The sequence below is a fragment of the Phoxinus phoxinus genome, assembly GCF_949152265.1.
Source record: "Phoxinus phoxinus genome assembly, chromosome: 9".
Taxonomy (NCBI): domain Eukaryota; kingdom Metazoa; phylum Chordata; class Actinopteri; order Cypriniformes; family Leuciscidae; genus Phoxinus; species Phoxinus phoxinus.
In genome coordinates, this window is record NC_136884.1 from 15,166,888 (window position 1) to 15,182,875 (window position 15,988).

Genomic DNA, 15,988 nt, shown 5'->3' on the forward strand with positions numbered 1-15,988 from the left:
AATTTTTTTAATTGGTGTGTTCCAAAAGTAGGATTTTAAGGTATGGTTGCTAGGTGATTTTGTTTTGGAACCTTCAGAAAACTTAATAGATTTTTCTCAAAACTTACTTTGCTGACTCTATCGACTCAAACAAATCATACAACATTTTTTAATAGAGCACTTAGCACAGGTCACAAATATTAAAATGCTGCATTGAACACTTTTACCTTTAAGAGGATACCAGTAGTATCCGTTAGTGATGCCGTTGGTAAAGCCCGTCGAACCGGAACAACTGTCTGGGTTGTGCATTTCAGTGTGGTTGTAGGAGTAGGTCCTTGCCAAGTGGACAAAAACGTCATCGTCGGGGGAGATGCTCTGGCCTCCTTGCAGCTCGCTTCCTGAAAGACATCTCATGATCACGGCGTGTTTTCAGTCCCAGCGATGAGCCGTGCAGATTCAGATGCTGGACTCGAGACAATTCCAACTGAATTGCTGTTCGGTCATCAGCTCGGTTGTTCTGGTAAAACTTTTATTTTATATCATTATACCTCTCATACCATTCTGCTTTCAAATTCCACTGGCTTGCTTGTCCAAGAAATACATTTCATGTAGCCACAGAAAAAGGGTTCATTAAATGTGTACAAGCAACTGACCTCTGTTGCTGTTGTCGTAGGGGTAGCTGGCCACCACCGCACCTCCGTGGAGATTGGCCGACAGGACGAAAGTCTCCGTCTTCAGCCAGTCCATCACTGCCCTGACTTCTTTCTCCCTTTCCTGCGGGGTGTTACTCTCAAATACATCAGGGAAATTACGATTCAGGTCCACGCCGTTCTTATTATACCTGGAGGGGAGGAGGAACTAGTTATTTAAGGAAACAATGGCCTATAAATGTGCTTTTCTGGAATAATTGCAAATATTGCTTTTACACATTCACAAATAACCTAACTCTTTTGTGGACATATTGAACAGCAGACCTGACTGTGTCTGTGCTGCTGACACCAACATCTTCAAGGATGAAGAACATCAAACGACTAACTAGCAAACTAACAGGCCGGTGACAGCCGTCTGCATTAGTTTGCACTGGCAGGTCTAAATTTGTGCGGGTGGATTAGTGTGTTTTGCCGTGACACCGTCGGGTGGAGCGATCCTTCTTAATCCCGAACACGGAGCGCCTGCTCTACGCCATACAGAAGTGCTTCCCTCAGGGACTCCTATCTGCTTACTGTTGCAATGCTTTGAAGTGCTTTTAAACAGCCTCTCTCAGTCAACAAATGCTTTTCAGCTAAAGCAGCATGTCTGGATGCCAGCACATATGCTGAATTATTACATACAACCATACAGTATTGTAATATATATATATATATATCACAAAAAATGACCCAAATTACGTAACACAAGGTCCAATGCTGCGCAGAAGCCAATGACAATGGGGAAAACGAAGAAACAAACAGATTTAAATGTTTTGGTTGGGTTTTGTACGGAGGTTTAGAGGTTCAACAATCAAGCCTTCCTGGGTGGTCAACGTCAAATGCATATGAAACCAACCTAGATGCAATAAACAGGATGTGTGTGTGCCACATTTCGCTGGCGTTTGAACACAGAGCTGTTTCTTCCTGCTTTCACAATACAATACAATAAAAAAAAAAAAGAAAAAAAAAAAGTTGGCCTGCACTCGATTGCTGTTGTAGTTTAATGGCAGAGATGAGCTTGTTTATGCCAGGTTCTCTCGCAAATATTGGAGCTCTTCAACTTGTTTGAAAGCTTTTTGAAAACTGATTAAGCACCTCATAAATCCACTCAGATTCTCTCGTGTCTCTGGTGCGGTTTGGACTCGGGTTGTTTTCTTTCGGCTGATTGCCGGCCTCATCCAGACACCTGATTTCTCTCTTAAGACCCTAGAATCTAAAACACGCCAGACACTTCAGCTGATCGATGTGGCGCAAACCACATTTTGTCGTTAAAATGGTTGATTAACTACTTTCAGCTCTATAAACTATTTGTCTAAAAGAGCTCTTGAGGTTTCCATTAGTGGCGAGCTGTTAGTTTGATGGGGCAGAACAGATCGTTGAAGGCCTTCATCTTGTCTGACGCTTTCTGCATTTGTGATCAGATCAATGGATGCCATTTCTCTTATATAAGCTCAGGATATGGTTTTGTTAGGGTAGCTGATCCTGGGTCAGACTAAGACACATTGCAACATCTGTGATATCTAGAATGATCATGATATCACTCTATATATCAGAGATGGAGCAACGCCCGGTGTGGTTTACTTTCCTTTAACCACTGTTTATATGTAATGACAGCTTAGATCATGGTGTTTTCAGGATGACTTGTATCAGTACAATTTTACACACACACGCCATGCCACACACTTAGATCTCTATGCATGCGCACAGCCATAAAATCTCAGTCAGCTTGCACTCTAGGTCTGTCAGTTTAATTTGGAGGAGTATCAGGGCTGTCACGGGGCGCCAGGATGTGTGAGAGCCATTAATCCCTGAGTGAAAAGCATTAAATAGTGTTTATGTTGTGCTTTGTGGCTGTGGAGTGATCAGTGCAGAATGGAAATGTTTCTGATGTGTTTCACTGATCTGGAAAGGAATAATTTACCAAAACGTCTGTCATTGTTTATTCCCTCTCATGGTGTTGCAAACCATCAACAGAACACACAAGTATTTGTTTAGCACAATGCGCAAGCTGCTCTTTGCTATACAATGAAACTAAATGGGAACTGGTTCAGTCAAACGCCAATAAGTGAACCATAAGTATAAAAATAAATAAAATAAAGCTTTATATTTTCAAGATACCACTTGCATGCAGCGTGATGAGGTCCATTCTTGAACAAGACTTACAGGTTCACTTTCTAGATACACAGTATATACTGCGCGGGATTCACTAATTACTATACTTGTATTCGATTGCAAACATAGCCGGATTTCCCAAATCCTCCTTCCACCCCGCCCCGTATCTGCCATTGTTCAGAGCCAGAGGTTGACATGTCCGACCGCTCAAACGAACACAAATGTTTTAAAAGAGCCTCAGTGTTTACACTACTCAGGAAGTCGACCTAGGAATGGCTTACTTCTAATTAACTCTGTACGTTAAAAATGAGACAAATTATTGCAGGTTGCCCTTTCAAGGAAAATACTCTCTATTTTTATGGTGTGTGTCTGTGTGAGATATATATAAGATATATACATATATGTATACATATTCCATACATATATGGAATGAAGATATAGTGGCCTCGTTCCACTGCAGACTCTCAAACTCGACCTAGTGGAAAATTCCTGCAGTCCAGCTGTGCTTTTCGGCATCAAATTATAGTACTTTCACTGAAACCTCAGATGACTTAAATTTGCGCCAATGCCAAACTGACCAGTCATATGCGTATTTGCCTCTTTCCGCTGAGAAAACTACGAACGCCAGGCCAAAACATCTGTGGACCTTTTGATCGAGTCAAGTCACCCTAAATGTCTAAAACCTCAAGAGTTGTCTTTTCTTAAATTGGAAGGTCAAATTATTTCCATATTGGGCATACATCTGACAACAGAGTGGATATAATTATCTTCCAAATATAGAACGTTTCCCAAATGAACATCCTTTTCCTGTCAATTAGTCCTTTGAGAATGACACATTTCCTCTGAATCTTAAGGGTGGCCATATGATATTGCTAATTATGATCTGTAATTCCTATCTGCAAAAGACCTTTTCCCACAAACTAATATCTGAGATTATACAACATACTTTATTAGATCCCAAGGATGATTTGATTTAGTTGACTAGTTTTTTTGTGACTTTAAGGGGATCAGAGCAAATAATCCCCAAAAATTGCGCCTATATTGCGCCCCTTGTAGCAACACTGAGAATTCAACATGTTTTGTTGCATTGTTTCAAGAACTACATTGCACACAAACATGTACTTGCATATAGTACCTTCCAGGCCTTAAAATCGGCTTGTGTATTTTTGTGTCAAACTTGCAAGTGTTGATTCATTGTTTCCTGTGAAATGTATAAACGCTTTTCCGTGGTATGTATGTTTTTCTTTGCAGACTTGGCACATACAAAAAATCTAAGGTATGGGTTTACGAGAAATACATGAAGTGGTGGTACAGCAGGGTAGGAAATTGTCTTGCCTAAGGAGAATGATTTAAATGCATGTATAAATTTTACTACAATCCAACACATTTTCCTGAGTATTTCATGGCATTAGTTACTGAATAAGTTCTGGTTCTTGCTCAGTTACTCAAAGGATTTATGTAATTGTTAAGTCAAGTAAAGTCAAGTCACCTTAACTTATAAAGCACTTTATTCAAAACAGATAGTTTCAAAGCAGCTTTACAGTGATAAGCAGGGAAATAATGATTGATGGTACACACAGCCTTTAATTCGGCTGTAAAGCAGCTCTGGGGAAAATAGTGATGCCATCCAGCTCAGTTCAGTTCTCATACAATAGTGTCAAATCAATAATACTGCTGAATGTTAAGTTTCCCTAACAAAGCAAGCCAAAGGCGATAGTGGCAAGAACCCCACACTCCATCAGGTGACAGAAATGGAGAAAAACAACCAGACTCAGTCGGGGGACCAGTCCTCGTCTGGCCAATTGAACGAACATAATGGGATTATGCTTCAGGCTGCATCATAAATCAGATTGTGGATTGGTATCATTCAGAATATTTCATCCAGCTCCTTCGGCTCACACCGGCATAGTAGCCTAATTCAATCAGAACTGGAATCAGAGTGATGCGTTTGCTTGTGATTCCCATCACCTTTCCTTACAATGTGAACTGTCACAGGTTAAGCATGATCAGTTGAATTGAAATGAGAGACAGTGGCAGCGGCTGACAGGGTTGTGTTTGTTTCACTTGGTTGAGAGTGGTGCCAAACCAGGAAGCTCACAGCGAGAGCCACGGCAATAAGGGCGAACCACACCGTGTAAAAATACAATCATTGTCCTCAATGTGCACAGCTGCATGGCTGCTAGTGTAGTGTGCTCTCTCGCTTTGACTCACTTTCTCTCCGAGTTTACCCACCATATCATCAAATCCAGATCAGATCTGTTTCCAATTGCATCCCCATCAGAGCAGGAGCGCTTATGTGGTCTCAGACTGCAGGAGTAGGATGGTTTGTATTCAAGGATGTGGCTTCTACGGTATTAGATGAGGTCTGGTGTGTCTCCAAATATTTGGAGCTTACTGAGCTGGACATATGGTTGACACTGGTCTCACGTATCCTTTCAAAAACTAGGGAGTTGCTTCACTGTCTACATTATATAAAGACAGCTCTTTGTATAATGTTGAGCTCACATTTTTCACTTCACTAATAGTCTGTGTGACTTACATCATAATGCAAACTCACTGAGAATTAATAACACAGATATACGTGTTTATTCTGAGAATAAAACGATTTTACAATTTTTTTTTTTTAGAGTTGTTAGCATATTAAATATTAAACAATTTAACACATTCACCAATATTTGTATAATATGATTCTGCTATCTGAACACCTGTCAGAAATCATGAGGGATTAACTGATTATAATAAGGCAATATTGTTTGTAAAGCTGCTTTGGAACGATATTTATGCTTATTTATACAGTATAAATGTGAATTGAAACACTTCTAATAATGAGAACAAACTGAACATCTTTATACATTATTTTACAAGATGGAAAGATGGGCTTTTAATAAAGTTTAACTATACAGTGGAAATTAAACTAAATGAATCAGTGCTACGTGACTGTGCTGTGATGTTCCCTTTTACCAAAACCTTCAACACCCATAATGCACTTCTGATTTTAGTGCCACCCAACAATCTGACTGTCTGTGGGCAGGAATAAAAAAATGTGGAAGTTTGATCTGTGGTTTTAACAAAATCCCCAGAGCTGTCAAAAGTCTGCCGTATAACTTTTGAAAAGTCATATCCTCTTCCCCTTGACATGAAAGACATACTAAGACAGACCAACTATTCATCTCTATCTGTCTTCAATGTTTGAGCTTGGCTAATTCAATTTACTTTATTGCTAATCATACAGAGCCATTCTAGATTGAGGTCACCCAGTGGGAGCTTCCACAGATACGATCCATCTACATCATCTAGTTCCTCTGAACAAAAACGGACAACGTGAGGTGCTGACTTGTCTTTGATTGGTATCGTTGGACACTGCAGACTTTTACAGCATTGTGGGCACGGTCTGATCAAAAGCTGCATTGTTACATCCACAGGATGAATGAAACTCAGTCATCTAGATAGGGGTTTTCATATCTTCAGATTACAGATTTCCACTTGGGTAGATTTTTTGTCAGCATGTTGTGGCAACAGACCAAGGTAGTTATTTTCCATTGCTTTAGGCTTTTTACACTCCTTTACTCCCGCAAAACTATGTACCGCTGTTTGGGAGCCTGTGGCCCAAATAGTTTGAGTTTGCTATAATGGATGTTTATCTTTGTGTGTGTGTGTGTGTGTGTGTGTGTGTGTGTGTGTGTGTGTGTGAGTAAGATCCCTCATGCCAGATAAGATGTGTGTTTTGAGTCTTTGTATCCTGCTTATCAGCAAAGTTTTGGATGATTTGTGGGAAAAGTAGGCTCTATCTCTAAACGTCTCATCTGAGCCATGGTTTCTCTTGGCAGACAGTTACAGACTCTGACAACTTGGAAATAAACTGTTCTGAATTCCTTGCAGCAAAATAAATTCAGCTTTTGAAAGACAAAAATAAACTGTTCAATTGGATGTTAAAGGGTCACTTCAAGGGAAAAAAAGATTTTCCAATATACTAACTTAAAGAGCGTAAACCTCTCTACCACATAACTTATTTAAACCATGTATACTCTATCTATGGTATGGACCGATGCCACTGGAAGTGTTGAAGCTGAATGTCACCACGGACCAATCAGCTCTGAGCTCGAGGCTACAATTCACCAATTGGTTTAACCACTTAGATTTAAATGCAGGGATCTAAATGGTCACATTTTCCTGCCGGTGCAACTGAATTTTGTTAGAGGTCGCACATATCCCACTACTAATTTGCCTAAATGGTAATCGCTACCCTTTCTGTTGCATATTAAAAACATCCAATGGCAAACTTGCCGAAAGCAGAACGAAACAGCACTATTCATTTGAACTGCACCGATTATTATCTCGGCCCAAAAGACAGCGCAGAGCAAATGCGTTTAGTCGCTGACTGGTGTTAATAACAGATGCAGTGAGAAGTATTCAAATTCTCAAAAACAAACAACAAATGTGACCCTGGATCACAAAACCAGTCACAAGTCGCACAGGTAAACTTGTGGCAATAGCCAACAATCCATTGTATAGGTCAAAATTATTTATTATATATTAAAACATTTATATTTGTGAGTGAATACAGCACAATCGCGAACATAAATGGACAACTTTAAAGGAGTTTCTCAATGTTTCGATTTTTTTGCACCCTCAGATTCCAGATTTTCAAATAGTTGCATCTCGGCCAAAATATTGTCCTATCCTAACAAATCATACATCAATGGAAAGCTTATGTATTCAGCTTTTAGATGATGTATAGATTTAAATTAAAAAAAAATGACCCATGTGAGGTTTTGTGGTCCATGGTCACAAATGTCTTGGTGATTTAAACTAGTTTAAAGCCACATGAAACCGCACTGACATTTTCACACTCGCGCAGAAGACAGGAGAAACATTGTGTGACAACGATCTAGGCTTTTTTCACCACAAATCACCAACATTCACCATGGATTGACAGTAGTAACACTAATTATAAGCATGCATGGTATTGTGGCTCAAATGAGAGATATTCGTATCAAATTGTATCATTTATCTCTCTCTCACTTACCGGCCCACTACATTCATGCAGTCCCGGGCAGATGACTCAAAGCCGTCCGGGTTCATGGATGGCAGGATGTGCACACGGCTGCTGTTCAACATGCGTGTCACCAGCGGATCACTCAGGTACTGGCTGGTCAGATAATTGATCAACTGAAGCAGTAACACACGCCCTACAACCTGCACACAGAGAAACACAAATACATGGTCAAAAGGAAAAGTGTTTCAACTTCAAAGATTTTTGATAATACTGCTATTTTTGATAAATCTGCTTCGCTGTGCATTCATTTATGAATTATATGGGATCATATCATTTAGGTGTCCTTTTGCCGTCTCCGTCCTTTTTTGGAAAGACACAAAAAGGATTCTATTGACAGCCCTAATCTCACACACACACACGCACGCACGCACACATCTTTTATTTTGTTGCTTTATAACGTCATGCCCCGGTTAGGGCAAGGGAGTCGAAATTATGCATTGTAACTGTATAATTCAATTCACCACAACAAACTTATATTTGTTCATTCAAATGTAGTATCTTCCACACAAATTGCATTAGTATTTGTCATGCTTAACAGAGCTATGAACGTGGCATGAACTATCCATTTAGTGATCTGCCATTGCCTCTTCTGGACGTCACAGGACGCCAGGGGTGCTTTGATGTGGTTTGAGGAGAGTTTTGCACTGCTATTCTCATCTTACGGGAGCAGCTATACCAGAAACTATACTCACAGAACCTGATGCCCGAGGTGCTTATATAAGACAGCATGCAAGCATTGACACTACAGATAGATAGTATCGGTATGGTGTGGATGTCTTTGTACTCTTTCTGAGAAATGACTGCCTCTGTTTGTCCCAAGGACAACCCATTTTCTAGAAAACTGTATTCGAATGAGACTCTGAAGTTAAAGTGCCTCGTCATGCACACTGTGACACAGTGAGACCTGTGATTATGAAGCACAAGTTCAGACCAGCAGAGTTGTGGGTTAAACCGTCTGTCCTGGAGTGTAGTCTGTGTCTAACAGTGGGGTCACGGTGTGTACGATTACTTTTATCTGTGAAACAGACCACGGCACATCAGCTCATCGGTGTGAATGTGATAACACACCTTACAAAGAGTAGCAACAATCTCACTCATACAAACAGACACCCATAAACAAAACGTGCCAATGCGTATACAAGCACAAAGCATACATCCTTGTAATATACATTAATAAATTATAGATAAAATATTAAACAGGGCTTAATATCCCAGAAAAGCAGTGAAAAATGTAGGGGCGTATTGAGAATTTATCAAAAAACAGTTTAAATATAAAGTTTCCTTCCTAATATGTAATTTAAATGGTTTCATTCTGTTTTGAGTGATTATTGGCATTTGATAGGAAAAGGCTCACTGCTGTCCCAAATGGGACTATTTAACTGCATCAGCTTAGAAATGTGTTATATCACAATTATGTTCATCTTTTTAATGGTTTCATTTGAGGACTTAGTAGTTTTGTTCTGTTCCTTCATCAGACAATGAGCATTTCAAGTCCACACAAGAACCACTGGCTCCATAAGACCTCTAAGCAAATTGTGTAAAAACAGAGAGCTGAAAACAATCATTGATGATGATATATTGAGTCCTGCAGTTCTCCCTGTCCCCATCAGCACTTACTCAACAACTCATCTCAGACAAAAACATCTGCTCCAGTGGCAATTATACTGTTCAGAAGAAAACACTAAAGTCTGGTTTCACGGTTCATTGACACATCTTAAATAGTTCCTGAACATTGTACACGTCACGTCATGTTTGCATTACTGCAAATTGCTTTACTTAGTGGTTATATGTTGACATGTCATTACATTTCTCTGTTAAAACGTTCAGTGATGTGGTTGAAACTTTACTGATGTGGTTTGGTTTTTTGTTTACCATTCAATTTACATAGTGTCCATCTATTATGGATGAAAACAGTGAACAACAACATCCAAGAACTGTGTACCATATCCTTTTCAAAAGACCAACACAAACAGCACACCCTCAGTCCCTTCAGCACCCCAGACATGATCACAGGGCCCAACGCCAGGCCTGCATGGCATGCTCACGGCACCCTGATGCTCACACTAACACACCTCTACATCAACTCCCAAAACATTTCAGCATGTGTGTGAGGGCACAGACAGATCCCTCACACCTGTGAGGTGATGCATTTGAAGCCAAGCTTACACTTGTTGGTGAAATAAAACACCTTTGAGAGAAGAAATGGAAGAAGGGTCCAGTTTAATAATTTAGGGAGGAATTCTCACACCCACACAGGATTTTGCTGACATACTAAACAGCTGTGAGTATATTTGGTTGTAGATTCCTGAAAACTACCCCTTTATGTTGTGAGATGTTTTGTAAATATGAAAAGACAATAGTTTCCTGGCTAAAAGCTTTGATTTTGATAATTTCTTTTATGGTAAAAGACAGATAAATGAAGAAGAAAGCCAGAACATTAAATGTCATGGATTGATGGATATTAACTGAGTAATCCAATATTGACTAATCCAATAGCAGAGATTTGGAGCCAGATTACAGGGGGTTACAAAAAAGTATTCATCATTATATTATTTTTACACAGAGATTGATAGGTATATTAGCTGACTTTAGCAATCTATAATTTTGTTACATTATATATGCCAATGTCAACATGTCATAAATGTAAAAAATAAAATAAAATACTTTTTGTGCTGTTACTCAGTATTAAATATATCTTAATATCCTTTTAGATTGGGTATATTAATGTTTAAGGTCCTTTACGGTTTATTTCCAGAGAGATGGGGATTTCAATGTTGACCAATGAGTAAATAGTTAAATTGTACACTTTTCCCCAAAAACAAATGTCACTTTCAATTTGCAGGAGGAATGTCTGAAGAACAAATTATGCTGAATAATTTTGTTTGCCTGTAACTCAAGTATTAAAGATATCTCAATATGATTTTACATTATGGTTCTTTGAGTGGATTACTGACATTTTGTTGGTCTTTCTTCATAAAAAAATTATAAAAAATAATAATTTGAGCCAGGTAAGTTTCTGAAATTTGGTTGATTTGACTTGGAATGACCCTTAAAACTTTTTAACTCATTTAAGACTGTGCTTATGAGGATACTCGCCAAAAATAGGGCTTTGGCATAATTTTGTGTGTTTTTGTCACTCAAGCTTAATAAATCACAAAAGAGAACTGTTGCGTGCTGTCTGAGAAGAGGCTTTCTGTTTCACAGTTGTGCGTGTTCACAGAGAGACTCTTCACAGACAGAGCGCCAGTACTGAATATCATATGCTTGAATGGTTTAAAGCAGTTGAATAAATTATTGGCTGTATAGGTTGACTGATATATCGATTTTGCAGATTTATCTGCTCCGATAACCGATTTCTGGAAGTATCGGTTATCGGCAATAACCCACACCGATAGTTTTTCCTGGCTCCCATTGCGGGAGTGGCTGAGAAGGATCTGCTGTCATTAAAAGAGGCTAAATTAAATTGTTTGTTCTGACACATGACACTACAATCTTCATGAAGCTGAATACATCAGATACAAAACACGTTGTCATTTTAAAATGATTATTATGTTGACTAAATGGTGCATTAGAAGAGAGCAGTATGTTTGCCGACACAGCTGAGAGAGGACATTAACAGTGGTACCTCAAGTGATTAGAACAATGTGGCAAAAATAAATCTGAAACTAATGTTTAAATGTCATGATTGTGACAGTCTATTTGCCTCAGTGTATATCCAGTTAGGCACAATTAATCGGATGAAAAATCAAAGTAATCTTGTGTTTAAAAGAACACTCAAAACAGAAAAGTAATTAATACAATGAACACTTGTTTTAAATTCTATCACTAAAATTAAAAAATGTTTTCCTCTATACAAACTGACAATAGTTAGACAGATGGTCTTTTCATGTCCAAGTAGGCAATTCTTTACCAGACTTTATGCTGAACACTGCTGGTCGAAAATCTGGCTTTGTAAAACTTTGTAAGGAAACATTAACTTTCACTGTTGCCTATAAAAGCTTTTTTTATTTTTTTTATTGAGTGAAATAACTAATCCAGAGGAGACTATTTATGGATCTATTTCTGATTACCGAGACATGTGGGCTGCTTTTTTAGGTTGGGATATAGACAACAAGAGACTTAAATAGACACACATTATACTCATCGCTTCATGTCAAGACCACTTAAACACTGACTCGTCATGACCGTAATATTATTTTTGTTACAATAAAAAAAAAGATCATGCCACTGTTTGAACAACATTTTTGAGAGAGAGAGAGAGAGAGAGAGAGAGAGAGAGAGAGAAAGAGAGAGAAAGAGAGAGAGAGAGAGAGAGAGAGAGAGAGAGAGAGAGAGAGAGAGAGAGAGAGAGAGAGAGAGAGAGAGAGAGAGAGAGAGAGAGAGAGAGAGAGAGAGAGAGAGAGAGAGAGAAAAAAGGAGCCACTGTTGAAAACCTCCGGTAGGACTAAGATCAGTCTGTATATTCACAATCGTGCTTTCATGCAGCACAGCTTGTGCAGGCGGTGAGTCCCGCTCTGACCGGGGCAGCGTGCAGCAGAATAATTTAAGATTGAAGTAAAACCAGAGCTGGAAAAAGACAAGTCAGACCCACTGCACTAAGGCCGAAGGTCATTTTGACTGTTACACAGTCACTAGACTTTAGCTTTCCAAGAAAGCTGTTGGTTACTTAATGGGATCACTGTTTGGATGCAAAATAATGCTGATTTGACATGCCTGTAGATGATACATCAAAGATGATAGGAGCTACTACTGTAGCTTGGTATTCAATTCTGGCATGTCTGTTTATGTTACACACATGAATGCTCCTCAAATGGTGCAGCTTTTTGAAAAGAGTGTGCAATTGTTTTTCAAAAATCCAATAGACTTTATAAAGGGAGACAAGCCAAACAGAATATCATTGAACCTTGGGCTGTATCTGAAATCGCCTCCAATACCTTCACTCATTATTCTCTGAATTAGGCCTAAGCCCTATAAGCACTGGATTAGTATTATCTCTGGATCTCGTGTGATTTAGAAATTACCCACCCACATCTGGGTTTTCTGATGACTTTCAGCTTTCTCCTTCTGCAAATTGTATAGTTGTGTGGTGTAGGTATAGCGATATGACCCAGCACTCAAAATACTATCAAAACACTCCAATGCAGCCTCAGCGCAGATAAAAAGGCGCACAGGAAAATAAAAACCTTTTATACGACCCCACCAAATCACAGAGATGCCGATTCACAACTAATATTATCACAGGACCTCTGTGTTTGGCGAAATATGGTCATTTTTACTTTACAAATTACAGATATGGCCGATTCGCACGGAATTAAGATCACAGAGAACCTCCGCAATTATTACAAATAGCTAGAGGTCACCAGGTAATACTAATCCAGTGCGAATAGGTCTTTAGTCTACTAATATAGTGTGCTTAAAGTTGTGAATGAAAACCAGTGAGCACCACTATGCTGATAACTACCAAAAATAGTTCAAATAATTGACCCAGTTTTACTGGTTAACATGCAAATCATAAACCCAGCGAACCAAGAAAAAAAACTTTTACACAACTTTACAGGTTATTTCCCAGCGGTTACATCAATGTATGATCATTTCCCCTTCGCCAGCAAGAGATGAGAACACATTTTCAAAAATGATTTTTGGTCGAGAAAGAGTCTGAACCTCGTCTGAAACGCAAAGGAGGAGGCGTTTCTGTAATTTATAGTAATATTTTCAAAACCACTAAGAAATCTAGTTTTAAATATAATTCTTTTGAAGTGTTGGTGCTTCATGTAAAAATATATAGTATAACCGATAAATCACGTTTGAGATTTTTATACAGTATACAGGCCACAAGGGTACCATACAGACTTTATCAAAGAATTTGCAGACTTTCTATCAGAATTAATATTGGCTGCAGATAAAGTACTAATTGTTGGTGATTTTAATACACATAATGAAAAAGATGCATTGGGATTGGCATTTAAAGACATTGTAAACTCAATTAGAGTTAGACAACACGTGTCAGGACCGACTCATTGCCGTAATCATACTCTAGATCTAATACTATCACATGAAATAGATGTTGATGCCGTTGAAATACTGCAGCAGAGCGATGACATCTCAGATCATTATCTAGTCTCATGTAAATAACATTTAGCCAAGGCTGCAAAGACGACTCCGTGTTATACCGTAAATATGTTAGACATATCACTTCTGCCACTAAAGATTGCTTTATCAATAATCTTCTCTAATCAGTTTCATCATCTCAGCATCGCGGATAGCTTAGAAGAACTTGATATTGCAACAGAAACTTTTAACTCTCTCTTTTCCAGCACTTTAGACACAGTTGCTCCGCTGCGCTTAAAGAGGATTAAAGAACATAGTCCAACGCCGTGGCACAACCATTAAGAGAGCAGCCAGCCAGAAAAATGGAGCGCAACTGGAAGAAAACAAAACTAGCGGTATTTCACGTTTCATGGAAGGAGAGCTCGATTGCATACAGAGAGGCTTTAAAAGCTGCTAGATCTGCTTATTTTTCGAAGAAAATAAACATAATCCTAGGTATTTATTTGAAACAGTGGCTAAACTAACAAAAAAAAAAGCTTCAAACCCAGAAGTTTCAAAGCAACACAGCAGTAATGACTTTATGAACTTCTTCACTTATAAGATTGATAATATCAGGGACAAAACTATAACTATGCAACCGTCTACTACAGTATCGCATCAGGGAGTGCATTGTAGTCTCCCAGAGGAACAATTCTATTCATTTATTGCTATAGGAGAGGAAGAATTTTGCAAACTCGTTAATTAATCTAAATCGACAACATGTACAGTGGGGAGAACAAGTATTTGATACACTGCCGATTTTGCAGGTTGTCCTACTTACAAAGCATGTAGAGGTCTGTAATTTTTATCATAGGTACACTTCAACTGTGAGAGAAAAAAAATCCAGAAAATCACATTAATGACAATTAATTAAAATTTAAGTCGCCTGGACCCGATGTCAACGCAGTGCTGAAGTGCCAACTAGTCTCTCCCCTGTGAAGGATCCCTTTACCACTCTACAGATAAAGCGTTATCGGGATAATTTCGGTTTCGCGCATCTACCCCGTAGTGATACAATTCTGTATCAAACTTTTAAGGCCAGACAAGTATTGTTAAGGCTTGGTTTGTAGGGAATTACAAACCTACGCACATATATTCAAATGCGCATAACTATAGAATTAATTCTTAATGCGCAAGTGAGCGCCATCAGCGTTTCTCACAGGTTCGCGTTTAAAGTCTGTGTAGAGAGAACGGTGTCGTCTTAGCGGCCTCTAATCTAATAACTAATGATCCTTGCGACGGAAGTGAATCAACCAAAACTAACTTTAGCTGGAAAATATATTTATTCAAAAACCGCTATTAAGCCAAAACAATCTGTTACCTTAAATTATACGTTTATCTCTGTAAAGCAGCTTTGAAACAATCTACATTGTTAAAAGCGCTATATAAATGAAGATGACTTAACATATTTTTTTTTCACCTTTCCTACTCTGGTTGGATGCACCTAAATCTGCAGTAAGGATGCTTTCCTGTTACATATTACACTTCAAAGAACTGAAAGAATGCAGGTTAAGGTGTTTACATGACCGGAAAAATCAGTGCAAATATCGATCTGAGTATTCTTAAGCCGCTTACGCCAATAAAGGAAAACAGTTTAAAATGCTTACATGACACGCATTTAGGGATCCACCGAAATTTCAGCGCTCAGGTTTCACTTTCGGTTTCAGCCCAAAATGTTAATTTCGGTACATCCTTAAATCCATTTTCAGTAAGCAATCAACCAGCACAACACCTTACCAACAGCATAGCATCACACCAAGAACGTCGCCATGTGCAACCACCTAGCAGCCAATCATGAAACATGAACAAATTCATCCAATTCGTTTGTAAAACCATTTGCCTTTAATGCACTGAGTAAAAGCGTCTCCTGAATGCTAAAGAAACATTTCCCAATAAAAACACAAACTGAGAAACTTACAACCTTGCCTGATATTGCTAAAGCTATGCTCTTTAATTGAGCTTCATGAGCAAACAAGCAATTGTTGCAACAGATTCAACACAGATTAATTCTGTTTGTTTCATAAATGATGCCCGAAGTAATGCAATTATTTCCGTTTATTCTGAG

The 15,988-nt window shown here is 38.7% G+C and overlaps 1 protein-coding gene across 1 annotated transcript in view; it reads right to left on the reverse strand.

Annotated features, from left to right (window-relative positions):
* The window catches only part of cpm (carboxypeptidase M), a 36,454-nt gene that overhangs the window by 7,560 nt on the left and 12,906 nt on the right, over positions 1-15,988 (reverse strand). The window contains exons 4-6 of the mRNA XM_079622934.1: positions 7,807-7,976; positions 633-820; positions 207-377 (exon numbers count right to left, since the gene is read on the reverse strand). Coding sequence (XP_079479060.1) covers positions 207-377; positions 633-820; positions 7,807-7,976 — 529 coding nt within the window. The remainder of the gene's footprint in view (positions 1-206; positions 378-632; positions 821-7,806; positions 7,977-15,988) is intronic.